At 39.7% G+C, this 26,857-nt stretch overlaps 1 protein-coding gene across 2 annotated transcripts in view; it reads right to left on the reverse strand.

The window, feature by feature from the left end:
* HERC3 (HECT and RLD domain containing E3 ubiquitin protein ligase 3) overlaps nucleotides 1-26,857 on the reverse strand; it is a 120,489-nt gene that overhangs the window by 37,759 nt on the left and 55,873 nt on the right. For both annotated transcript variants that reach the window (XM_023513354.1, XM_003790017.3), the window contains 11 exons: nucleotides 21,023-21,147; nucleotides 19,415-19,474; nucleotides 15,333-15,444; nucleotides 14,424-14,613; nucleotides 12,479-12,642; nucleotides 12,251-12,364; nucleotides 5,607-5,630; nucleotides 5,425-5,514; nucleotides 3,491-3,661; nucleotides 1,688-1,831; nucleotides 598-764 (listed from right to left, as the gene is read on the reverse strand). In XM_023513354.1, coding sequence (XP_023369122.1) covers nucleotides 598-764; nucleotides 1,688-1,831; nucleotides 3,491-3,661; nucleotides 5,425-5,514; nucleotides 5,607-5,630; nucleotides 12,251-12,364; nucleotides 12,479-12,642; nucleotides 14,424-14,613; nucleotides 15,333-15,444; nucleotides 19,415-19,474; nucleotides 21,023-21,147 — 1,361 coding nt within the window. The remainder of the gene's footprint in view (nucleotides 1-597; nucleotides 765-1,687; nucleotides 1,832-3,490; nucleotides 3,662-5,424; nucleotides 5,515-5,606; nucleotides 5,631-12,250; nucleotides 12,365-12,478; nucleotides 12,643-14,423; nucleotides 14,614-15,332; nucleotides 15,445-19,414; nucleotides 19,475-21,022; nucleotides 21,148-26,857) is intronic.

The raw sequence follows: 26,857 nt of genomic DNA on the forward strand, positions 1-26,857 counted from the left end.
GTTTTCCCGCACTTTCTTCTAGTATTTTTCATAGTTTCATGTCTTAAGTTTAAATCTTTAATCCAGTGAGTCTATCTTAGTTAATGGTGAAAGGTGTGGGTCCAGTTTCAGTCTTCTATAGGTCACCAGCCAGTTCACCCAGCACCATTTATTAAACAGGGAGTCTTTTCCCCACTGAATGTTTTTAATTGGCTTATCGAAGATCACATAACAGTAAGTAGGTGGATTCACCTCTAGGTTCTCTATTCTGTTCCTAAACGTCTCCTTTTTAATTATCTCTCTCCCTTTTATTTCTGGACCCTGGCAAGCCTCACTGTCCTTATTGTTTTGTTCAGAATAGGAAAACAGAGATTATTTTATATTCCAGGGAAGCTATTATCTCTCTTTCTTTTTTTCTCTCTGCCCTTACAGTGATGCAGGCAGTGCTTCACACAAGTAGCCGCGTAGCTGCATCTTAAGACAAAACATACGTACAACAGAGTCCATACAATTCAATGAACTCAGACTTGTGCAGATGATATTTTCCACCTTTATTTCCTGTGCCAGAGGCAGCCAGAACAGTTCCCCATACCAACTGCCTGTCTTTTAGCTTTGTACCTTCCTTCAGTGGGTGACAGCTCCTTTAAGTCCTCCAGGCCAGGCTTCACATTCAGTAACTTCTTGTAGAGTGCCAATGGGAAATGGAGATCGACCACAGTAGAGTTGTAGATGGCTAGTCCACAGGTTATGCCAATTAGGTGAAACCAGTTGTGCTCTACAAAACACTTTTTAAGATATATACAAATGTGTCAAAAAAAAATGTAGTGTCTGTGATCATCAAAACATTCTACATTTACCCCCAAATATTTTCAACATAAAAAAAATAAAGGTCTCATTTTCATTTTCCTCATTCTGAAGCAGAGGAATGCCCCTAACAAAAATTCATTTTCCCAGAAAGATGCAATGTGCACAGAGTTAAGCATTTCACCCAGTGATACAGTGATACAGAGAACAGCCCATAGTCATCAAGAGCAGGGCTGCCCAACAGAACCTTTGGCCACGATGGAAACATTCTATTCTGTCTCATCTCTTATGGTAGCCACTGGCTACAGGTGTCTCCTGAGCACTGGAAATATAGCTCATACGCCTGAATGAATAAATCCTTAATACTATTTACCTAAACAAGACTTAAATTTACACAGCCACATGTGGCTAGTGAGTACCTTTTGGGACAGTATAGATCTAGGGAGAAAACTCTGATAGGAAAAAAGAAAAAACTGTAAATTATAGTCTGGTTAAAATTAGAATGCCTTTAAAAACTTAGCTCTCCTACTGAATTTTCAAAACTAAAGTATGTATACGTGTGTGTGTACTCAAACACATATTATCAGTGTTATTGAAATGAGACATGTTTGATTACTGACTTTCTACATGTCATAAAGCCAATTTCTTTATCACACTATGCTACTCTAACCCTTCTTGGATAGCAAGACCCGGACCCTACCTCCTGGAAATGGAAATAAGGCTGATGGCTGACAAAATACACTATGAGGTCCTGGGCACAGGTATAAACAAAGGTTGGATATACACTTAGACATTTTAAATCATTATCTTTGTTATATTCCTCTTTGCAAAGTCAGAAGTCAGTCCGACAAGACAAAGAAATTTTGATTCTCTCATGTCTTTAATTGTGACACCACTAACTTACCGTATCTGAAAACCACAAAAGATTTGAATCTTGATAGTAGGTAAACATTCCATAGATGGGATTCAGAAGTTCTTTTAACAACAAAAGAAAGAATTCTTTTGTGACGCCACCAGCATCTACTGCTTCTTCACCATCAAAGATGACCTGAAAATAACAGAATGGAATTAAACTTCAGGAAAATCTATACTGAGTTTTATTTATTTATTTATTTATTTATTTTAGCAAATTCCTTTCTAAACTCAGGACAAAAGAAAGAAGACATGAGAGAGCATACACACTGATACAATGAAAACTGCAAGGTGAGTCTGTTGATTAGTACTAGTGGTATCAATTTTTAACAAGGTACTTAAAGATACATTTTTCGTAGGTGCTTCAAGGGATACAAAGGAAGCCAGAAGTTTCCTACATGTCCACAGAACATCTACCATCCTTTTAAGGGCAGTAAGGGAAGGATGAAAGAAGCAATCAGAAAATACATCTTATTTTCAAAGACCAAATATATAACGAGAGGTAAACGTCCTGGCACATAGAGAAGAGCAATGTCAATTTGAGTTAAGAACATTTTGGAAGAAATCACTTTCAATAGCGTTTCTGAAGTAACTGATGCATGTAGAAAGGAAGAGAGGATTCTAATCAGGGCGCAGACACAGGCAGGGTTAGGGGTGGGCTGTCAACACGCACGCTGGACCCATGATGGTCGTTAACAGTAATGAGGGCAGCAAACCAGCAAATGATTCTGAGTTTACTATATGCCAGCCCTTAACCTCAAAACAGCCTTATGCATAGGGATTACTATATTATCTCCATTTTACAGATAATGGCTCAAACACAGAGCTAAAAACTGAGGATCTGAGAAACCTTATACTTGTGGCTGTTTTCAAGGTTTCCTACAGCAAGACAAGAGTAAAGGTGGGAAAAAAACCAGGACTTTGATTATACAGATGCTGGCAAAAGACTCAAGTCAGAACTCCCTCATCAGAATTATGACAGTCTAAAAATCAAAGCAGTGTATCAAAAATATAACTCAGAAGTTCTAGGGATAACCACCAGGCAGACTGATTTGACTGATGCTACTTATGAGAAATTTTGGAAAGGGTAATAATATCATGCAGATGATCAGTTCAGTTTCTCGCCTATTATGTTTCCCAAACCGGAGCTTGTAACAGCATTGGAAACAGAGGTAAGGAAGTCACCTGATGGAAAAAAATGAATACTTTAAACAATTTCAAATAGATCCACTGAATCATCTGCAGTGTACCTCCCGTTACCAAGGATTGTGTCATCGCCTGGGAATACAGTAAGCGGTGATACAAACAAGGTCCGTGGGAAGAGACGATTCTTCATCTAGTAATCGGGGGCTGCCAGGCTGCCAATCATAGTCGGCCAATACTTCCCAGGTGACCTCACTACCTTTCCATTGCCTGTTTTACCTCCTTCTCTTAAGTCTTGCACATCCAAAATCTTCCTGGATGATAACTTAATAGTTGTCACTCTGCAGCTTGAAGCTTTAGTTTTTGTTGTTGTTTGTTTGGTTTTGGTATGGCTGTATTGGGCACACCAAAGACAGCAGAAGCTGATAAAGAAAGCACTAAATTCCCTTGAAAAATCCACTAGTATTTTATGTGATGTTTCCTTGAGATATTCTGGTTGATGATTTGACAGAAGGAGGTGGTTAAATTCTAATAAAATGAACGAAAGAAAGAAAGAATGGCTGCACTCCACAATTTGAAAAAGGTGCTTTATCAATACCGTTTAACAAAAACAATAAAGGTATTTAGAGGAATATATACTGAAGGAGCTCACTTTGAGGGGCTTTTTCAGATCAATGTCAGAATGAATGCTCAGCTCTCTCAGGGCGTCTCCAACGAGGTTGTTCCTGCGAACGTGAAGGACCAGGAAGGGGCTTCTGGCCAGCAGAGGCTCCAAGGTGAGAAGCATGAAGACATTCTGCAAGTTGGCTCCATTGACTGCCACCTGCAGCAGCACACCAAGAACACAATTACTCTGAGTCAGTGGGGGAGCAGGCAGCTGTGTCTTTGGATCCCCTCCATTTTGCCCTTTTTTCCCCCTCTTAACTTTCATGGATTTCCTAAGTTACTTATGTTTACACAGCACATAAATCTTTCTAATCTGGACTCAAAGAGATTAACTGAAACAGTTTACAAATCACATGATCTATAGCCAGGCCCAGGAAAGTGATTCAGATTAGCTGAGTAAGGCGAAGATAGCTCCACTTGAAGAAACACAGAAAGAGCGGGTAAGAACAACGGCTTTCAAACTGGCCACTTGTTGAGGGTTTTTATTCTTTAAAAAATGTCCACTTCTCGGGGCAGTGCCTGTGACTTAAAGGAGTAGGGCGCCAGCCCCATATGCCGGAGGTGGCGGGTTCAAACCCGCCCTGGCCAAAAACTGCAAAAAAAAAGTCCATTTCTTTGGAAAACGTTTAAATTGTCAAAATCACAGATATATCAGAATGAAGACAGACATATATGTACGGATGGATACAGACAGAGGCTGGAAAGAGAGACAGAGGACAGGAGGGAGTGAGGGAAGGATAAATGAAGTTATATATCTACCAACAGCAGAAAGTGGTAGATCTGGACTGCTAATTCACAATGTCTTTGTGGCTTGTCAAAATCTACTGTACTTTATAATAAAAGAATGTATTTTAAATAACTAAATGAATCTCTATAACTCAAGTTTTTATTCAATAAAGAATTACAAGCTCCATTTAGTTCTCCTTCTCTGTCAGGGGTCAGCAAACTGTCCCCATGATCCAGGTTTCCCCCACTCAGGGCTGGATGAGGACCCCCATTTTCTAGGCCTAGGTAAGCTCAATCACATTCTCTGGGCTCAAGCAGGTCTAAAAGCCAGCCTGACCCAAGTCCCACCTAAGCTGCCACTCCTGGAAAAGAGAACATACCCTGAACAAGACCGTATTCCCACAAGGGAAGTTTTAAAATTAACTTCTGCCCTCAAGCCCCTGGAACCCAACAGTTGCAATAATTCCTTTCCCCAAACCCCCCTTGCCTGAAGGGTAGGAGAAGTGGTAGACCCCTACATGGAAGGCCCAGAGGGGCTACCTGCTTGGAAACCCCCCTTCATCATGCCAAGGCTCTGACTTTTTCCACCCTTATCTATCAATAAAATCTGTCCTTTCGCTTACTCATGTGGTCCATGGATTCCTTCTTCAAATCTCTGACACCACGGACTCAGCAAAGGAGAGATTCCACTATATCCATGTATCGAATTAAGCTGATTCCTGTTTCTGCACAGCTCTTAAATTTAGCAATGGTTTTAAACATTTTTAATGGTTGAAAAAAAATCAAAGGAAGAATATTTCACCATGTGTGAAAATTATATAAAATCCAAATTTCACTGTATATAAATAAAGTTTTATTGGAATACTGCCCGTTCATTCATTTATATATTGTCTATTGCTGCTTTTGTGGTATGACAGAGCTGAATAGTTATAACAGAGACCATATGGTCTGCAGTCTAAAATATTTGCTGAGTGGCCCTTTATAGAAAATGTTTGCCAACCCCCGATTTAGATGAATGTGCATTCACATATGTATTATATTCAACAAAAATTTCTGGGATAATGTAGAATTATTCTAAGAGTCATAATGGCACTTTACTCAAATAGGTTTTCTCCTATTAAGAAAAATTCTGAGTGAATATCTAGGGTGAGGGAAATGCAGTAACGAAAGGAAATAATTTTTAAAATATGATACCTGCATCTGCAGTTCAGCATCAGTCTGTAACATTTTGGTCTTGGCTTGAGCATCAAAGATGAAAGGGTAGGAACAAAGTGTTACAGCATCCTAGAATAAAACATATTACAGGCAGTAGTAGAGTACTCCAAAGAGAATACTGCTAGAAAAATATATAAGCAAATTTAAAAAGGAACATTTACCTGTATTATAGATGGTCTAGCCTTCTGTGTAAAGAAAAATAAAAAGTCTCTTACTTTAATTGTAAAACCTAAATTTTAACACACACCCCCCAATGTAAAATATAGATATCAAAATAGATAGCCTATCTGACTATTTGGCCATGCAACTAACACCATTTGAATGGCTGACTAAATTTTTTTTTTTTTTTGCAGTTTTTGGCCAGGGCCAGGTTTGAACCCACCACCTCCGGTATGTGGGGCCGGTGCCCTATCCCTTTGAGCCACAGGTGCCGCCCAAATGGCTGACTAAATTTTGATGGAATATAACAGATGTTTTGATGGACACAGACTGAGAAAAAGCAAAATCAACTTTAAAAAATCTTGTTAAGGATCTTTAAAGGCCATTTCACTAATGCTCCATAATTCACAGCATTAACAGAATTCTCTTTTATAAGAAATCTCATTCCAAAAAAGGAGCTTTACGACCTTGACTTCAAGATGAATTCTGCTGGATAACGTGGATAATGCAAATTGTATTGTACTTGATAGATGATGTCAGACCTTCCTTCATGCACACAGTGTACATGCGCATATACACACAGTTTGTTACTATTAGGAGAAACCAAGGATTCAGAGAAAACTTCAAGTGCTTCTAAAAAGCATTTTCCGTACTACACTGCCCTGCACTCAGACAGGTGGCTGCCCTAGGGAAGGGGCCTCAACAGTTTGGGGGTGAGCCTGTGAGTCAGCCTTAGAGGGGACAGTAAATACAACCAGGGCAAGCACATCTAGAGACGTGCCACAGTTTCATTTAGCAGGAAAAGGAGAGGATGTCTCTTCTGAGCGCTTTTGTTAAGTAAATACAACAAACATTAACTTAATATCGATTTAACATGACACACTTCATAGAAACAAAGAAGCAACAGCATAGACCATGTTGATCTGCACGCAGTGTTTCTCACACAGGATTTAATTTATTCTCAGAGATCTGAGAGTGCTTTCTCTCTACATGTATTTTTTTTGCTCTCTATATTTTTTAAGTGCCATCCTGAACAAAATTAATAAAAACACATTGAATTTGTTTAAATGATTGCATTGGTGTCACGTTAATATTTAATTGTCCAAAGGTGATGAGAAAAGCAGTCTCGGCCTGTAAATGCTGCAACTGCACCATGGAGCAGGCCTATGCGGTCCTGGCTTGCTGCATGATTAAGGTTTAACAGCAGCTGAGAGGAGAAAAGAGAGCCGAGTCATCCAGGCAGACAGGCCGGGGAGCTCAGGGCACCAGCCTGGTAGCCGCAGTCCTGCTCCACAATGCAAGTCGACATGCCTGCCCGTCATATTAAATCTGTGAGATGAATCTGCATTTTACTGACATTAGAGTTTTGTTTGTATTAAATTATAAATTGGGTTTTGATTTTACAATTGTTTAAGTGCTATGTGAATAAAAGGTAAATGCCTCTTTTTGTGCATGTGCATGTTTACATGAAATCATTTTTAAATGATTTTGATTAAAATCCATCCTGTTAATCCTTCAGAACTAGGTTCCTTTAGGAATTCTGGAACATTTTTCTAGTCAGAGAAACATGAATAGAAGAAAAAATTCCAGTCCAGTGAGACCAGGTATGGAATCATGCATATAGAATCCAGGCCTATCTGACTCCCTCTTATGCCTGTGCACCTAATTACTTTGAATTTAGGAATCAAAATTACTAAAACCAAAAGCCAAAACAAAACAGAAAAATACACACAAGATAGCACATTGCAAAGTTAAGTTATACACCCATATACAGTAAGCACCCTGGAGAAATGGGCTTAAAACTGGTGCCAATATTCAGAATTTTCTAATCTTCTCAGAAGAGATTAGTTTACCTTAACCATAAGAGCTTATTCTCAAGGGGAAAGGAAGATCAGGAAGGTGCAGAAGCAAGATAAAGTTCTGAATACTCCAGTGTAAAGTGACTGCAGGAGAAGTGACAACAGACGCCAGAAGCAGCTGTGGCACTCAGAGACCCAGCACACTTCATTTTTTAAGTGTGCACTAGTATTTTGCTTGGTGTGATATCATTATTTCTGACATCAGCAGCAGCTCTGTCCTCGGCTCTCTCTCTCCCACCATCCTCTCCCTGTAACCCCCACCACAAGCTCCCTTGCACTGCTTAAACATCCACCTTCCACCACTCCTGGTCCCTCCCAGCACCCCTCACCTGGTCCTTCCCCACACCCCCGAAGTGAAAAACCCGTTTGGGAAGCAGGCTGGTCTCTCTACTTGAAAAGAAGCTAAACTGAGGGCCAGGACCCCATCCTCTCAGTTGGCTGAGTTAAGGTCAGAAAGAGGATGCCCAGAGTTGGTGGTCTGGAGACAGTCCTGGGGGAACACCGAGGCAGGTGGGAAGATGCTGACCCCTTACACAGCCAAGGTGCCTGCCACTCTTAAGAGGGAAAAGTGGCTCAGCACCTGCAGCTCAGCAGCTAGAGTGCCAGCTACGGACACCAAAGGTGGCAAGTTCAAGCCCAGGCTGGTCCCACCAAACAACAATGACAACTACAACCAGAAAATAGCCAGGGGTTGTGGCGGGCACCTGTAGTCCCAGCTACTTGGGAGGCTGAGGCAACAGAATCGCTTAAACCCAAGAGTTGGAGGTTGCTGTGAGCTGTGACACCACAGCACTCTACTGAGGGTGACATAATGAGACACTGTCTCAAAAAAAAAAAAAAAAGAGGGAAAAGTATTCAAACGAGGCTGCACATCTTCACAGAGGTGTGCTTCCACATCTACACATTTTATTAAGTCTGTTTTTGTATTCATAATACCATAATTTAATTTCAATCATTTTTATTTTCTGAATGCTGAATATTTATTTTTTAATGCTTTTTTTGTTTTTTTGAGACAGAGACTCACTCTCACCTAGGTAGAGTGCTGTAGCATCAGACATCACAGCAGCCCCAAACACCAGGCTTAAACAATCCTCTTGCCTCAGCCTCCAAAGTAGCTTGGACTACAGATGCCCACCACAACGCCCCAGTTAGCTTTTCTATTTTTAGTAGAAACAGGATTTTGCTCTTGCTCAGGCTGGTCTCAAACTCCCAAGCTCAAGCAATCCACCTACCTCAGCCTCCCAGAGCACTAGGATTACAGGTGTGAGCCACTGGGCCTCACCTGAAAGCTGAATATTTTAGAAACTGTGATCATACTGGCATTTGTGTATTATGTGAAATAAATCCAAACAGTTTTGTGCCACTACAGTTCTCTGTAACCTAGAAGAATACATATGAAGGGGTAAGATGATCACCTCCAGACAGGCTGCTTGTCCTGGGCTATACAAGCCTCCAAAATGAATTTCATAAATTTAAAATTAATAAAGCACTGGCGAACCATATTTTAAACGTGACTACCTGAAATGGGGTTATACTGTGACCTGAAGTATATGAAATAGAAGCAATGAATAAGTAAATGGTATAGAACTGAAGAATTAGGAATATCTTTCTTTTTAAAATACCAAGTCAGCATTGCCTGAATGTGGCTGCAAGTGGAGCAGAGGTGTGCACAGACCCCTGGAGTGCTGGGGGGAAGAGCAGCTTCCCCTAATTCCAGTACCTGGAGCCACAACACTGCCCCCATGTGCTGAGCCTCCTGAAATACACACAGCAAGATCTGGAGCTTTCTCTAGCTTTTAATTTTGAAGGATTGGTGCTGTGTCACTGACTTCCTCGCTTGTGCTGCCCTCTATGGGAGCCTAACAAGTCATGCTCCCTATGAGCTACTTGGTTTCCAAACATAAGGAATGATGACAGGTTATTAAACACAATAACTAAGAGGATGCCGTGAAGGCTATGTTAACCAGTTTGATGAAAGTATTTCAAATTGTACACAAAACCAGCACACTGTACCCCACGACTGCATTAATGTACACAGCTGTGATTTAATAAAAACATTTTTAAAAAAAGAAATAAACCACTACTGCCTCTTCACTAAGATGAGCAAAAATCAGCCACGTTAAAATATCCTTCTGCACATATGTTACAGCCCTGTGTAATTTCTTTCTCACTGTTGCCTCCACAGTGAACTAAACACTCTGCAAAGGCAGACTCCATATCCCATGCATGACTCCACACCAGTGACTAGCAGGTAACAGCACACATTAGGGGCCCAAGAACACCTAGGAAAAAACAGTTACTGAGGGCTTCCTATATGCTAAGTGCTCTGCCATGTAAAGGCCTTTCCATGCTCTCTCCCATTTAATTCTCATAATACTGTTCTAATCCTCATTCACACATGGGGATGCTAGGCCTATGGAAACTAAGGAACTTAGCAAAGGCCACAGACAGATGAGACATGAGACTTGAACTCAAGACTTTGGACTGTAGCATGTGCTATGAACAATATGCTCTATAGCCTCAGCCGGCACCAAGCTAAACACATTAACACACACTAAAAATCCATTTACTGTTCATTATTTAAAAATAGTTAAAATAAAAATAATACAGGCTTGGCGCCTGTAGCTGAATGGCTAGGGCACCAGCTGCATACACCAGAGCTGATGGGTTTGAATCCAGCCTGGGCCTGCCAAACAACAATGACAACACCAACCCAAAAAATAGCTGGGCATTGTGGTGGGCGCCTGTAGTCCCAGCTACTCTGGAGACTGAGGCAAGAGAATCGCTTAAGCCCAAGAGTTTGAGGTTGCTGTAAGCTGTGACACCATGGCACTCTACTGAGGGCAACATAGTGAGACTGCCTCCAAAAAATTAAAAATAAATAAATAAAAATAATATATATGAACTGGCTTTAGTATCTTAAGTTAAAATCCAAGATATCATGAAATACAAACGTTACTTTTCACAGCATTGTGTCTTAAAAAAAACTTCCATGGGAATCCCAACAGCTCTAACAATTTCATCTAATTTTCTGCATTTGAACAGTAGCACCTTAATTATTGAAGAGATGAGGATCTATTACTCAAGATCTGATATTTTCTTATTAATCATTAAGAGAAAGGAACTATAAAATACTATAAAAGTTGCTCACTTTAATACCTCCATTCAGAGACTTCAGTAAAATTTTAACACAAATAACTTCTTTTTTAGGGTCAAAAAGAATAGGTTTCTTTTATGCAGCATCAAATCACAGAGAGGCTACATTAAAATTAAGAAGACATGACTTTTATTGTTAATAGAATTGGGAAAACTAACTTCTCAGGCCTCTTTTTTTTTCCTACCTGGAGACAAAGCAGTTGGCCTAAATAGTTCATAGGCTTATCTCATCTCTTAAAATTTTATTATTCACTGAATAAACTATTCACATCTGATGAAACAGAGAAGTTTGTTTTTAAAATTTCGCTTTCTAAATTGAAGGTGAAAGCAGAGTACATTGCTACCTTCCTTGTTAAATTTCCCATGTCATCCCGCTTATTAGGGCATTCTAATTCATTTTTATCAAAAAGTATTTTGTTTTCTTAGGGTAATCATAAACTTTTATTTTAAAATGTAACCACATACCAATTTTTCAAAATTTCTGAGAAAAAGCATTGTGTCTAGCACTGATCATCTACTATTTGACAAAGAAAACGATCTTGTTTGTTTAGTTAAATAAGGTTTGCTTTTGGAGACCACTGCTGACCTTGAAAAACCACATGGAAAACATCCTAATGTTGGTGATGAATCTGCTAAACTGAAAAAGGCTCACCTCAGATGTATCTGCTGCACATGGCTTCTTAAATACAATAACCAAGTTATCATTCTGGTTTTTAACCTAATTCATATTTACTTACACTCCACAGATGGGAGATCGTAAACAGCCTTACATACATCCCAAGCCAGTCTGTAACCATTTCGGGGTGGAATCCAGTCCTGGGATCAGCATGCCTGACATCTGTCAGAGCTGGGTCAGGGATGCCTGACGTATTCACACACATAGTCCTAACCAGAGGTACCCATAGGGTTCAGACGGCTGAATAATAATGAAGGAATAGGCTAGCTGCCAAGACAACAATTGGCAAATAATCCTTTCCTCAATGTCACGGATAAATTAAACTACAGTGGAAATGGTAGCATCCACAAGCCTCATCTAAAGAGCCACTGCTGAACTCCAGCCAACTGGTGCCATATGGAAAGACAGATCATGTTGCCAGATCTTCCAAATTTCAAAAAAAGTTGAACATTCATATTTTTACATCTTGGTTTTTTAATATTGTGACCAAAAACATAAAATTTACCCTCTTAATCATTTTTAAGTGTGTAGTTCAGCAGTGTTAAGTTTGTTCATATTTTTGTACAACGGACCTCCAGAAATTTTTCTTCTTGCAAAACTGACACTCTACTTAATAAGTAACAGCTCTCCATTTCCTCCTGCCTCCCCTCACAACCAGCATTCCACCTTCCACAAATTGACTTCTTTAGATAACCTTCTTCAGATTTTTTAAAATACTGACAACTGATAAAATTTGTCACATTCTAGATCATGACCCATTTGCTACTTTTTAACCTTTATCATTACTTAAAGGACTTCAAAGTTTCAAGACTGCAAAAGCCAGATGGATGAAAAACAGGTGAGACACTAACATCGACGTCAAAGACAAGTTACACGGCCTGGATGTGCTTTCCTTGTCCTGGTTTATACTCTGCAAAAAGACTAAACTTGAGACATGCTTTATATGAATTCTTACCATCCCTGCTTGATGCAAGAACCACATGAGGTAGTCTTCCTGAATGTCCACAAGGCTGGAAATCTCAGGGATGTAGAATGTATCATATTCCACATGCTTCACTTTAAGATTTACCTAATGAAAAACGAAATAGGGACAACTAACAAATGACTTTCTAGTAAACACCTCAACAGTGCACCGCCCCTACCATCAACTCACCCCGTTCCTGCTAGCTCCTCTTATGCTCACCTTATATAACTTCTCCAAGAGCTTGAGAGCGGCTGTAATATAGTTGTTAAACAGTACAGGAATTAAGAATGTCTTTCTTCCCCTCAGTAGATACAGGACTGCACCTTTATAAAGGTTCACTAGCTTCATGAAATACTTCGGGCATACCTGAGACCACCAGTTATCTTTAGAAGGAAAGAAAAGACATATTTCAATATGTAATCTTAAGCAAGTATTTATGTCTTTTGCTTACTAGCTAAAAACTGCTCTGTTTAGAAGATAAAGATTAGTCTAAAATACATTTTCCCAAAACTGACTTTAAAAAGAATCCATTAAAATATTTCTGGAGAGAGCAGCAGCTATACAAGAATCCCTGGAGCTTTTTTTATAAAGCTTGTTTTATTTTTTTCCAAGACTCATTTGGAAGGCTAACCTAAAAGTTCAATTCCAGGGTATATGTGCACAAGATACACATGTTTGGGGCAGGAGTGATGTCCACTGCCTTAGTCCAAAAAGCGTTCATAGGCCCTAGCCCTTTTAGCCACTGCTTAAATCCTGCATCGGGGATGCAAAAATCGACATGCTCTAGAAGCAACACCAAGATGGCAACCATTCCCTTCCCTTTGAGACACATAATTAGTTGAAAAACTACTATTTTTGTTTCTCACCAAACAATGCTTTCTCATAACCGGACAAGAAGATTATACCATTGCCTTCTGCTTTGTCAGAAATAAACTTAGCCATACTGAAATATTCAAAGAATGAAATAATATGTCTGAGATTTCTTTAAAAATAGTCTAGCAAAAAATAAAAAGGTGGTGGCGGAGAGGAACTGATAATATAAACGGGGAAAACGTTGACAATTGTTGAATCTGTGTGGTGAGGACCTGAAGTGCTCTCTCTACATATTCAGGTATTCTTTTAAATTTTGATAATTAGAAATTTAAAGAAAATTAAGTTTAAAGTTGAACAATTTTGACCTCTTCATGTTGTCCAACCTGGAAAAATTAAAATTAAAAAACTCCCAAACTTAAAAGTCAGGTAATATTTCTTCGGAGATTGCCATCTCACCACCTCATGTCTATTAGAACACCTGAGAAATAGCACCCCAAGGGCTTTTGATCTAAAAAAATATATATCTAAGTACTAACATGTTACTAGTCCTTTAATTACTATATATTTCTGTTTTTATCTCTTCTGCAAAGTATTCCACCCTCATGAACTCAGGTCTCTGTACTCACGGGGAGACCACACTCAGGTAACATCCCAGTTCATCTGGAACACAGAAGTTACTGAGTTGCAATGAACACCTAAAAAATTTACCCGGGGTGGGGGGAAAAATGTAAAAAGCCAGGTGATAGACTTTCTGCACTTGATTAATAAAAACATCTCAGGCGCTACTCCCAGGAGAGACACTCTCTAATTCACTGAGGAATGGAAGGTTCTTATCTCAGCAAAGTGCCGGAGCCTGCAAAAATCAGTGTGGACTCAACTGTCCTAAAAAAGAAAAACAAAACAAACATTTGGTAAGTCCCCATTAGGTCATTTTCTCCCTTGCCATTTTTGGAGACCTGCATATCACCAAAACTGTTTACTTCACTCCCACTCGCTCAATTAGGTATAGAAGAAAGAGACAGAGATGGACACTAGATTTTGAGGCACTATTAATTATAAGCAAATGTGGGAGAAAAAATAAAGTTGAATAATCTAACTTTGTGAACACACATATTAGAAAGTCAAGGTTAATCTGGCATAAATCCTTTCCAATAATCTAAACAATGGTTCAATTTGCTCTAATTGCAAGTAGGATTAGCTAGAAATTAACAGCAAAGAAAGAAAGGTTAAAATATGAAGGCCAGTAAATGGCAACAGATCAATTCTTGGATCTCAATCCATGGAGAGCTAGTGGTCACATCAGTGAAATAAATAAGCACAAAACCACTGGTACTGAGTTGAGAAAATTCACCTAATACTTTGCTGGGGTTTGTATCCAGCCGCAGAATGGCCATAGCCAAGGGAATAGTCAACGTTATGTAATACTTGGAATCCTGGAGCAGGGGAAACTCAGGTAATATTAAATAGATTCTCATTGCTTCAACATCTGGTGGTGAACTTGACAATTGGGGGATCAGGCAACTTTCGAAGCTGTTTAAGATCTGTGTGACAGCAAAGAACAAGAGGAATGAGAAATGTAAACATTCCTAAGATCTAGTTAACTCTAAATTCATAAGTTATTTGACAGCCTATCAACTCTGAGTCATTCCCTGTGCACTAAGAACCTCCTATGAGTCAGGCCAGTGCCTAGACCAGGGGTCCTCAAACTTTTTAAATAGGGGGCCAGTTCACTGTCCCTCAGACCATTGAAGGGCTGACTGCGGGCCCTGGAACGAGTTGGCTGCTAAGCAGGACAGGCAGTGGCAGCAAAACACCTGATGCGAGGGTGGTCCCTGTGGCTCAAGGAGTAGGGCGCCAGCCCCATATACCGGCGGTGGTGGGTTCAAACCCAGCCCCGGCCAAAAACTGCAAAAAAAAAAAAAAAACACCCCGCGGGCCAGATAAATGTCCTAGGTGGGCTGCATGTGGCCCGCAGATGGTAGTTTGAGGACGCCTGGCCTAGACTCTCAGAATACACCAACAAGAAGAAAAGCCACAGGTCTCTGCTAACACAAGCCATATACTCCAGAGGGGTTTCCTCTTAGGAAAATTTAAGCCACAAAGAAAGCAAAAGGTAGGTCACGTTCCCAAAGTGAACATTTTACGTAGTTAAGATCTGTATAAGACTTCTGCTTTTTCATCTTACTTTCTCTTTCTTTTGTAATTATTCAAAGCAAAAATGCACTTTTTTAAATGTACTTTGTAAACATAGGGAACATACCTGTTCTAGAATCATGGAGTGCTGAGAGTTCATTAACTTCTCAAATAACACCCTAGTTGAGTTCAGGTCAATCCCAGGGATTTTGGGACTTGTTTTAAAATGTTCATCAATTCTAAACAAATAAAACCAAAAAGTATGTAATAAAAGAAAAACAAAGCAAACACTCCAATGGAAATTAGAAACACTGAAACAAGATAGTTCGTCCTTAAGTTCAGATTTAAATTTGACCTTGAAGACAACCAATACTACATTTTGGGGAAGCCCGGCAGAATAAACCTCACTGGAATCCCTTTTTCAAGATGATTTTAAATTTTCACTTTTTTTCCCTTCAAGCTAAAGTATCCAAATTACTTCAAATTGAGGCTACCTTAAGGTTTATAAGCAGAGCGTCATCTACCTGATTTATTGTGTTTTTTGCCTTTTTCTGTCATTGTGGCACAATGACCTAGATATAGATACAAAAAACATTCCCTGTGCAAAATGGCCCACTTATCAGCAAATGGCAAGTAGAACTTCCTTGTTGAAAGCCTTTCTTAAAGTATTTAATACAAAAATTAGATCTTCTACAACAAATGCAAAGTTAACCTCTGTCTTAGTTAATACAAAGGATACAAATTACCTTTACCCAAGGACTGATTTCCTGTTAGTTAATATACTGTTTTTAATTTTTTTAGCATCTAAATCATTTTTTGACCTTAAATTAAGTCTTAGCCTTTTACAGCCTTAGAGAACATCTCTTTTAAATTCCCACTCTTGAAACTCCAAAATATGTTCACATCTATTAGTTTACAAAAGAGCTACCTATTTACAAAACAGGCTGTTTATGAGTAATGGCCACATATGGACAATTTTAACATCTTCAGACAGCAATGTTATAATTTATGAAAACATGGAGTTTCTAACAATAAAAAAAATCATAATTACATAGTACATTTATTAGAACCCAAATGGTCAAATGAAGCGGAGTTGCTTATACTTTGTTGGGTCTTTTGTTATTGTTATTGTTCTAAAAATAAATCTTCCCACTACATAGAAATGAATTCTGGTTTTCCATATGTAACCCTCCACACGCTTCTTTCTATGCTATTAATAAAAAATGCACATTTATCTATACGTGTTTATTGTTTTGTAAAACCGGTTTTCATTTTGATTAGTTTCCTATGATACCTCTTATATAAGCTGGAGGAGTAGACCCAAATAGCACAGTTTAAAAAAATGCTTTACCGGCTCAGCGCCTGTAGCTCAAGGAGCTAAGGTGCCAGCCACATACACCTAAGGTGGTGGGTTCGAATCCAGCCCAGGCCCGCCAAAAACAACAAAGACGGCTGCAACCAAAAAAAAAAATAGCTGGGCATTGTGACAGGTGCCTATAGTCCCAGCTACTTGAGAGGCTGAGGCAGGAGACTCGCTTGAGCCCAGGAGTTGGAGGCTGCTGTGAGCTGTGATGCCACAGTACTCTACCCAGGGGGATAGCTTGAGGCTCTGTCTCAGAAAAAAAAAAAATGCTTTACCTACATTCTATGGAATCCATGGTACTAAGGATGAACAACCAAACAAGCCTGGCCAAATCCATTTCCAACCTTCATAACTGCAGTCCTTCTGGAGCAGAATTTCTCAACCTTGATGCTATTGACTTTGTTAGGCAGGTGGGACCGTGGGGTGTTTATCAGCACCTCAGGCCTCTGCCTACTGGATGCCAGTAGTATACCCTCCTCAGGGTAACAACCAGATAGGTCGCCAGACATTGCCAAATGTCCTTTGAGGAGCAAAATGACCCTGGTTGACAACCAATGTTCTAGAAGACCGACATCAGCTAATCAGTAAATTCATTTATCTTCCCCAGAGGAAAAAGCTAATTACTAAATATGAAATGAATTGAGTTCATTCCAGCTTTCTTAAAGATACAAATAAATGACTTTGTAATCTCTAATAGTAACTGAACAGAGTTTCCGAAGTGACCATTGCAACCCAACTAGGGGCACATTTCAGGGAAGCGTGTGATAGTGAATTTTTTTCTTTTTTTTTTTTTGAGACAGAGTCTCACTATGTCACCCTCAGTAGAGTGCTGTGGCATCACAGCTCACAGCAAACTCTTGGGCTTAAGCGATTCTCTTGCCTTGGCCTCCCAAGTAGCTGGGACAATAGGTGCCTGCCACAATGCCCCGCTATTTCTTTGGTTGCAGCTGTCATTGCTGATTAGCAGGCCTGAGCCAGGCTCGAACCCACTAGCCTCAGTGTATGTAGCTGGCACCCTACTCACTGAGCTATGGGCGCTGAGCCATGTGATAGTAAATTTTAATTGTTAGCTGGACTGGATTAAGATACCCAAATAACTTATCAAGCACTATTTGTTGGTATGTGTTTGAGAGTTTTCTGGAAGTGGTTAGCATTTCAATTGGTGGACTATGGAAGTTCTGCCCTCATCCAATGTGGGTAGGCACCATCCAATCAGCTTAAGGACCCATACAATAGCAGAGGAAAGGTGAATTGTCTCTCCCTCTTTTCTAGAGCTGGTATACTCTTCTCCTACCCCTGTATATCAGAATTCCAGGTTCTCTGGCCTTTGGGCTCCAAGGCTTGCACCAGTGGCCCTCCTGGTCCTCAGGCCTTCAGCCTCAGACTGAGATTACACCACCTGCAATAAGAATAAGCCCCCTGATTCTTAGATCTTGGGACCTGGACTTTGCCATGCTACCAGCTTCCCTGGTTTTCCAGCGTGCAGATGGCCTATTGCAGGAACTCTCAGCCTCCACAATCAAGTGAGCCAATTCCCATGAAAATCTGCTCTCCTTCCCTGTGTGTACATTATGTGTGTGCATATGAGACTGGACAATTAAGTTTGCAAACTCATCTAGAAAAACTGCTACATGCCTCACTGCTAAACATCTCTATGGTCACCTTCAAGCTACTCCCCTGGGGAAGCTCTGCATCAGTACCAGCACCTAGCCCACCCTTCAAAGCAATTTTGGAACTTTTTTCCAGGAATAGCCATCAGAGCTGTCATCATAAGAGGTCGGACAATTAAGTTCACAAACTCATTCTAGAGAAAGTGGTACGTATCTCAGTCACTATGGTCACCACATGGCCACAGGGGAGTCCTTTGCAGGTGATCATAGTGATATTCAGGAATGTGAGGTCTGCAGCACTTTTTCTATGTGTATGAATAGGTATATACATGAGTTCACATTACATTCATGAACTCATCCTAGAAAAAGTACTGCATACCTGACATTGCTGGATATCACTACGATCACCTCATGAATATTGATGACTATACATATAAAACTCATGTACATGCATATTCTATTTGTTCTATTTTTCTAAAGACCCTCACTAACACAGGGATCAAGGCGTGAGGGGAGGATTCACACACAAAACTAAATTCATCTTGAGATCTCATCAGCCTTGTCCCAGGCAGAAAAAGTGAGAGATGATCAGGACTTGAGATCACCTAAGATCCAAATCCACGACAAGACCTTTCTGCTACAGCAAGTTCCTGAGGAAGATAATTGTAGAAAGGATAAGGCCCAGCTAAGAAACATTCTGTTTACCACCCGGGAGTTCAGCCTCAAAGATAACTTCCTGATGAGGTGGGCGGGACCTGTTCCGAGGAGCTCCTAGAGCCTCTTTGGAACTTCTCCCTAAGTTCACTCCTTTTGAGAAAAGAAGAAACAATGGGAAAGTAATCAAACAAACCAAAAGATTATTTAAAGCATTATAAGTTTAAGAACAAATACACATGATGGGTATAACATTTTAGAATACCCCAAAAGTCACTCTGATTACACCGATCCTTTCTGAGATATAGTCGCTGTCTTTGGCAATCTGCTCCTCTGCCAGCCATTTCATTGTTTGAATATCACTATCGTCACCTTCAAAGTACTCCCCTTGGCCACCAGGTGACCATAATGATATTCAGCAATAAGGTATATAGCACTTTTTCTAGGATGAGTTCATGAACTTAACTGCCTGACCCCACACCATCTCAAACTTCTGGTCTTAAGTGATCCTCCTGTCTCAGGTCCTGAGTTGCTAAGGCTACAGGCACACATGTGGGTTTTTTAAGTCTCCAAGTCACTTACTTTTTTTCAAGAAAACTTCCATTCCAACAGGCTGCAGAAGATAATATCTGAACAACACCACTGCTCAAAAAAAAAAAAAAAAAAAAAGGAGGGAGGGAAGCCTTTAATAATTACAAATAAATGGTTATGTAAGCAGCAGCAATAGATTAGTCGTCATCTATTCCAGGACCTCATTAATAGCAGCTCTTTCTTACCCAAATGAAGCTTTAGAAAACATACATTTTCCGTTGCCCTGTTAATGTTCCTGAATATTCCTCTACTACCAACCATCTAAGACATTCCCAACCTCACCTTCAAACATAACACAGAATAAAACCAAAAAAGAGATGCTGAGCTATTAGTTCCCAGACACAGAAATTATCTTTGCAAATTAATAACTAAATAACCACTTCCTTCCCTTTTGTTGGCCATCTGAGAAAGAAACTAAAATTAAGTAAAATGAGTGCTTATTCCTATTACCTAGATCATACAGACTATGGGACATGATTCAAAGTAAAATTACACATCAGGGACACTGTTATTTAATATAAGGAAAAGGAAAGGAAAAAAATACAAGGCTAGGGAGAGAATTACATTAACGTCTATTAATCATGCAATTTGGATCAGGAAAGATCTTTAGAGCCCATTTCTTCCATCTTTTCATTTTATAAATAACAAAGGTAAAGTGTCTACAGTTAGTTCCCCTTGCTGGCCCCTAAGCTAGCCCTGTTCCCCTTTTCCCTGCAACCCTCCTAGCCTGAACTCCTTGGCACAGCCACCTAAGGTCAGAGGGATTCCAAGGACTGGCATGGAACTACTCCAGGGCATTCCTGATGATCCCTTGATCAAAAAGTACTGCTGGAAGTACCTCAAAGTTTAGGGTCTTGGTCGTTTGCCCCATTACAACTATGCCACGAAGCAGGAACTATTATGCACATTTCTGGGAAGGACCACTGCTTAGTACACGGAGCTTGATTTAGTCATTTGCAAGAATTAAACTCTTCCGAAAAAAGTAGAATGCTGAGTAAAGCCAATGAAAATGTGTAAAAATGTGCAAAATTCTTAAGAATAACTGTGATAAGGTGGCACCTGTGGCTCAAAGGAGTAGGGTGCCAGTCCCATATACTGGAGGTGGCAGGTTCAAACCTGGCCCCAACCAAAAAAAAAAAAAGAATAACCGATAAAAGATCTCAATCATATTTACAGTATTTTCTTTTCCTCTACATGAATGTAAATTACCACTTCAATCACTTTGAATGGGAAAATGTTAGAAATTATTCTGAAAAGGTAATAGCCACCTTGGATTTAGGATGCTTTGGAGCATGCGTATGAAGAAATCTATTAGGGTTACACAACAGTGACACTGCCCTCTCTTAGCAGAAAGTTCAACTGGGGCTTCCGTCAGTCAGGATCTTTAAGGCCTTACACTGCACAAGACAGGTTGAGTAATACACTGTCTAAGACTTAGGAACAATGCCATTTGGGGCTAAGTGGATCAACTTTGAAATAGTTGAACACTAGGGTTCCCTAAAATGTATTCAAAACATCCATATAGAAGTAAGGAAAATCACTAGGTTAGAAAGTTCCAACTACTTTGGGAAAAATAAACAAAGACAAGCAACCACGTACTTGATTGTATTCGCGTTGTTGTGTTCTGAGAGTTTTTGCCTCCAGACTGCTATGGTTTCATCATTGATTAAACTGGTATAATGTGCTTGGTTCATAGTCCTGAAGTCAACAGCAGGAGAATAATTCTGGAGAATTAAATATAACAGTAAAAAAGGTAAATTATGTAGTATGGCTCTTTTCTCCTCTCCCTGCCCCCCCTTCTCCATTTTGTGTTCCATTTATGAAAAATGCTGTGGAGTGATGCCCAGATCCCTCCCGCACCTCAGAATGGAGCCACTCATTCCTCCAGCTGCCGGATGATGTAGGCTCCTGACAACTCAGCTGGGCTGCTGTCCAGTGCTTACCCATGGCTACTGCTTCCCCTCTCGCGTCCAGTGGCTGGTCCAGGTCTGGTACACAGGCCCAAGCCCCTGAAAGGCCATCCCAACCTCAGAGCTCCCCAGGGTGCTGTCTGAGGCTCTCTCACAAATGATTTATACTTCAACGTCCCCTCTGCTCAGTCTCGCCTCACTAATCCTTCAGTAGATGTTCTTTCAGAGAAACCAACTCGACATGACTGTTTCAGATTTCTTTCTCCTTTGCTTTCAAACATCGTAATATCAAGGTTTTTAAGGTATTTATTTGCAATAATTGTTCACCAAACCGCAACAAAAATGTACTAAAAAAGAGTCAGAGTTTAGCTATGAGCTATATTACAAATAACCTATGAAAACTTAATGCCTTTTAATTTCTTACTTCACGTATATAGCTAGTAATCTGAAAGAAACATGCCAAAAAGGACATCAATAATGGCTTTGAAAATTCAAATGCTGCCCAGCACTATGTATCCTCTATTCAGTAAGATTTAAAAAACAACATAAGCACTTTCATTTTCAAAAAATGGCTTTCTTTAACGCATTTTACCTAAATCTTGTTCTTGATCTAGAACTAAGAAAAAGTTGACAGTGCTTTATACTTCTCATCAAAGAGGAAAAACATAGTATTAAAGCATTCATCTACCAACTCATAAGATGATCGGTTTTTTCTTCCTTTTTACCTACATATAAAAACACAACTTTCAAAGTAAATTGTCTTGGTTACTTCCCCATAGCTGTAATTTGTGACATCATTACAGAGAGAAAGTGAGCATGTAATAAGTCAGAAGTGTTTGACAAAGTTTCTGATCATCTGGGTTTTTTTTTTTTTTTTTTTTTTGCAGTTTTTGGCCAAGCCAGATTTGAACCTGCCACCTCTGGTATATGGGGCCAGTGCCCTACTCCTTTGAGTCACAGGCACCACCAATCATCTGGTTCTTGATAACTCTTCTACTAAAATGCTCACAGACATCAATTAAGAGAATAAAAATCACTATGAATTACATAGAGGGAACTTGTAAACCAAATGGACACTTGAGCGCATAAAGGTTGCCTCTTTCCACCTTCCCTTTCAAACCACTACTGTTATGTAAATTTTAATTATTTCCCCCCATTCAAATGGACCACTGAGCATCAATTCTAACACAAACTTACAATAAAATGTAGACTTGGACCCAAGTGGAAACCTACAGCTTCAAGCCACTTGTGGCCTTTTAGGTCCTTAAGTGTGGCCTTTTGACTAAATCCAAATTTTACAGAGCAAATCCTTTTATCTTTGTTAATACAGGCAGGAAATAAGATGGGTTCTGTAAGTTGGTTCTTAAGTTGAATTTGCATGTAACCTGGAACAGGTACATACACCCATGATCTGTAATAGCCTCCATTCCTAACTGCAAGTTGATTTGTATTTCAAATACCAAAGAATAAAATCAATTTCAGTGAAAATAATCTTCCCAGATTGATAGGCACAATTAGAACATTAGTAAACCATAGGGGCTAAATTGACAGCTACATTAAGCTTGAGATTTAGTTCTAACTTCTCCCACCTCATGCCACTACCCCACGAGCCTGGCTGGTGAGAACTTATGAGAGTTGAGTACGACAGTCCATCCATCATCAGCTTTTGACAACGGAGCACTGTTTCTGTTTGAAGTGGTATTTGTGAATAGTTGCACAGCTCAACCATATTTTTTAATTGTCTATTTAATAGCCCATCATGTCAAGAAAGACCAAGAGAACACAAAAGAAAGAAAATGGATTTTTTTTTTTTTCTGAGGCAGAGTCTTACTCTGTTGTCCCAGGCTAGAGTGCCGTAGTGTCAGCCTAGCTTACAGCAGCCTTAAACTCCTGAGTAGCTGGAACTGCAAGCGTGAGCCCACAATAACAGGCTAATTTTTCTCCTTTATGGAGAGATGGGGTCTTGCTCTTGTTCAAGCTGGTCTCAAACTCCTGAGTTCAAGGGATCCTCCACCTTGGCCTCCCAGTGTGCTAGGATTACCACAGGGGTGAGCCACTGAGCCCAGCAGGAAACCAGATGTTTTAATGAGGATTGGGAATAGCAATATTACCTTGTTTCTGCTAAAGAGAAGGTGATTTGCTTGGTTTGTGATACTGAAATATCAACATCAAAGAAATCCAATGCTCATCAGCACTGTAACGCTCTAAGGACCACAAATATTTTAAATTAGAGGGGTGGGAAAGGCTGTACTGCAGAAATTAAAAGATGAAAAGCAAAGCAAAGACAATTCTTTCAAGCAGAAATAAGACCTGGAAATAATGCCACTGAAGCAACTTATAAGATACCCTATATAATTGGGAAAAAAGAGAAGCCATTCAGGGATGTAGAAATCGGGAGAGAATGCATCATCCAAGCTGTAGAATGATTACAGACTTCAATAACGTCTCATAGTACAAAAACTGCCTCTTTCAAAGAGAACCATAACTAATGAGCACCATGAATGAGCCTTCCAACCTAACAGAATAACTTCATGTAATACTTCAAAAGGAAAATGCGTATTATCCAACTGCTTTGGATGAATCAACTGATACTACTGACTCGGTGCAGGCTTTACACCTCATTAAGGTCAGAATGAGATTGTCTTTGCTATGAAGAGTTATTCTCTTCGGGCACTCTGTGAACAGAACAAAGGAATAGATGTCTTCAACAACTTTCAACATAAATGTGAAATTGGACTGAATATGGTAAATTTAGTTGAGTGTATGTACAGACATTACACTTTCCATGACAGGAAAACATGAAGGGTTTATTACATAGATTTTAAACAGGTATTTTTTGTTGTATCTCGCATCAGCAAAATCTCCATGCTAATGCCATTTTACCCGACACTTTGCAACATGTATTGCTAACTACATTCCTGCAAATGCAGCACGGCATGGTCAGTTTCTTAGCATGCTAAAGTAGAAAGATGAGGTATTCAGAGTGGATTTGCAATATCATTCTGAAGTGTGCTGGCTATCACAGGGACAGCTGTTAGCCAAAATTGTATCACTATAAGAATAGATAGTTAAACTTTATGAAGAACAGAATCAGAGATGTGAATTATTGAAAAAAGATTTCTCTGGGAATGCAGCATTTCTGTGTGATATGTCAAATCAAAATGACTTGAATAGTTCTTTGCAAGGCAAAACAAGCAAATAGAAGATATGTGACCCCAAAAATCCAAGCATTTCAAAAAAAGTTATCTTTTTCTGAAACATTTCTTCAAAAGGAAATTTCAGATGAGCATTTTCTCCAGTTGGCAAAGGTCACTGATGAGCAGGAGAATGTAAATGAATCATTTGAACAATATGAAGCTGTAACAGATGAATTAATTGGAGAATTCAATGAATGTAACTTTGAGAATCATGACGTCACACTCACGTTAGCTTTTCAGCATCACTTAGCTGGTATCACCAAGGCACCTAAAGAACTACAGGTGGAACTGATTGAACTCTCAGGAGCGAGCATTTTAAAGTCATCGTTTGATGCTATGAAAGATCCAGATGAAATATGGAAAAATGCAATAGAATATGCATACCTTCAGCAACACGCCCCCCAAAATTCTTGCTTTCTTGCTTTTCAACCTCGTATTGCTATGAATCTGCATTCTCCTACCTAACGCAAATCAAGATGCCCGTAATGTCACAAATGACTGATATCCACCTCGGGGATCAACTAAAACTATGGACCTCCATGCTGCAACCAAATACCCAAAAGCTTTCCAACAGAAAGCAGACACAAAATCTTTAAAAGGTTTACTTTAAAATTAACAAATAATTTTCATTTTTCTGAAATTATTAACTATATAGTAATTAGATGTTTACAGAACAATGTACATTTTTAAGTGTAGTTGAAGTTTCTTGAAGGTGGCTTTATTGGATTACAGTTAAATTAATGCAGCCTTCCCATATGAAAGGGTTGCCCACCCCTGGACTTGGTGCGATTTTCTCATTGCAGATACCTTGGGTGAAGTATAATCTCAGCACCATTAAAAAACCAAGAAATCATTTTTCCATGCCTTACTGTATACAGGCCAGAAAGAAAAAACTGCTTAGGTCATGTTTTTCAACTTCAGCTGGATTTTGAATCACCAGGGGAGCTTTCAAAAATCCTGATCGCCAGGTCACACTCCAGACTAATTAAATCAGAATCTTGAGGCATCTGTATTTTTTTAAAGCACCCAGATGATTCCAGTGAGCAGGCAACGTTAAGAATCATTGTTTTAGGAAAAAAAGAATGATGTCACATCGTGGACTTTTTGAGACAGACAGACACGCACAATTCTAACAATCCCATTCACATTTCCTTTTCAGTTCTATCCAAGGAACAAAATGAAAGGCAAAGGAGAGGCTATGGTTTCCATTCACTAAATTCCCAAGCCTAGAATCAAATGTCTCCGAGTTAAACTCCTCCCCTCCCTCTTCCACAGGCAAGCCTGGTAATAATGAATGAGTCAGCATTTTATGGAAATGAGGCTGTGAATACACAGGTGCTTTCCCTTGGTTCCTTAAGTGGCAGGGCAACAGTAAGCACTGATTTGACTGGTCCTTGTATCTAAACTCTAAGCAAATATCTGTGGTTAACAGTTCAAGTAAATATGAAGACTTCAGTTTTAAAAAGAGCAATACTTTTGGGCAGCACCTGTGGCTCAAGGAGTAGGGTGCCAGCCCCACGTTTGGGAGGTGATGGGTTGAAACCCGGCCTCAGCCAAAAAACAAAGAGCAATACTTTTCTACTTTTCTAAGTAATATTACATTTTTAGCTCTTTGTTTTTCGATATTTTTCATGCACATCTCTCTGACCGGTTGTTTAACTGTCCTTCTGTGCCACTTCACTTCCTCCTCACTGAGGGGCTGTTCTCCAGGCCCAACAGCGTTACATACAATGAATTTAAAATTCAGCTACATCTATCAGGTACTGTGATTATAAAATAAAGGAAACAGGGGTGGCGCCTGTGGCTCAGGGGGTAGGGCGCTGGCCCCATATACTGAGGATGGCAGGTGCAAGTCTGGCCCTGGCCAAACTGCAACAACAAAAAAAATTGCCAGGGGTTGTGGCGGGCGCCTGTAGTCCCAGCTACTCTGGAGGCTGAGGCAAGAGAATTGCCTAAGCCCAAGAGCTGGAGGTTGCGGTCAGCGGTGATGCCACAACACTCTACTGAGGGTGATAAGGTGAGACTCTGTGTCTAAAAAATTAAAAAAATTAAAAAAAATAAAGGAAACAAAATTTTGTGTTCAATTGCACAGGAAATTCAACATAATTGGATGATATTATGTGAGTCAGTTTCTTAAGGAAATGAATACTTAAAACCCTACTACTTGCAGACAGAAAGTTATTATCCTACAGAAACTCAGTGCTTTTCATATTTCACTTTATTGGCAACTTGAAAAAGTAGCTTCCCTCAGATCTCTGTGACCTCTGAAGCTGGGTCTGGAATAGTCTAAGGCAGCAGCTGCAAGTCACCGCAGGTGGCAGCACTGC

The sequence above is a fragment of the Otolemur garnettii genome, unplaced genomic scaffold (genome assembly GCF_000181295.1).
Source record: "Otolemur garnettii isolate 467f Iridium unplaced genomic scaffold, OtoGar3 scaffold00039, whole genome shotgun sequence".
Lineage (NCBI taxonomy): Eukaryota > Metazoa > Chordata > Mammalia > Primates > Galagidae > Otolemur > Otolemur garnettii.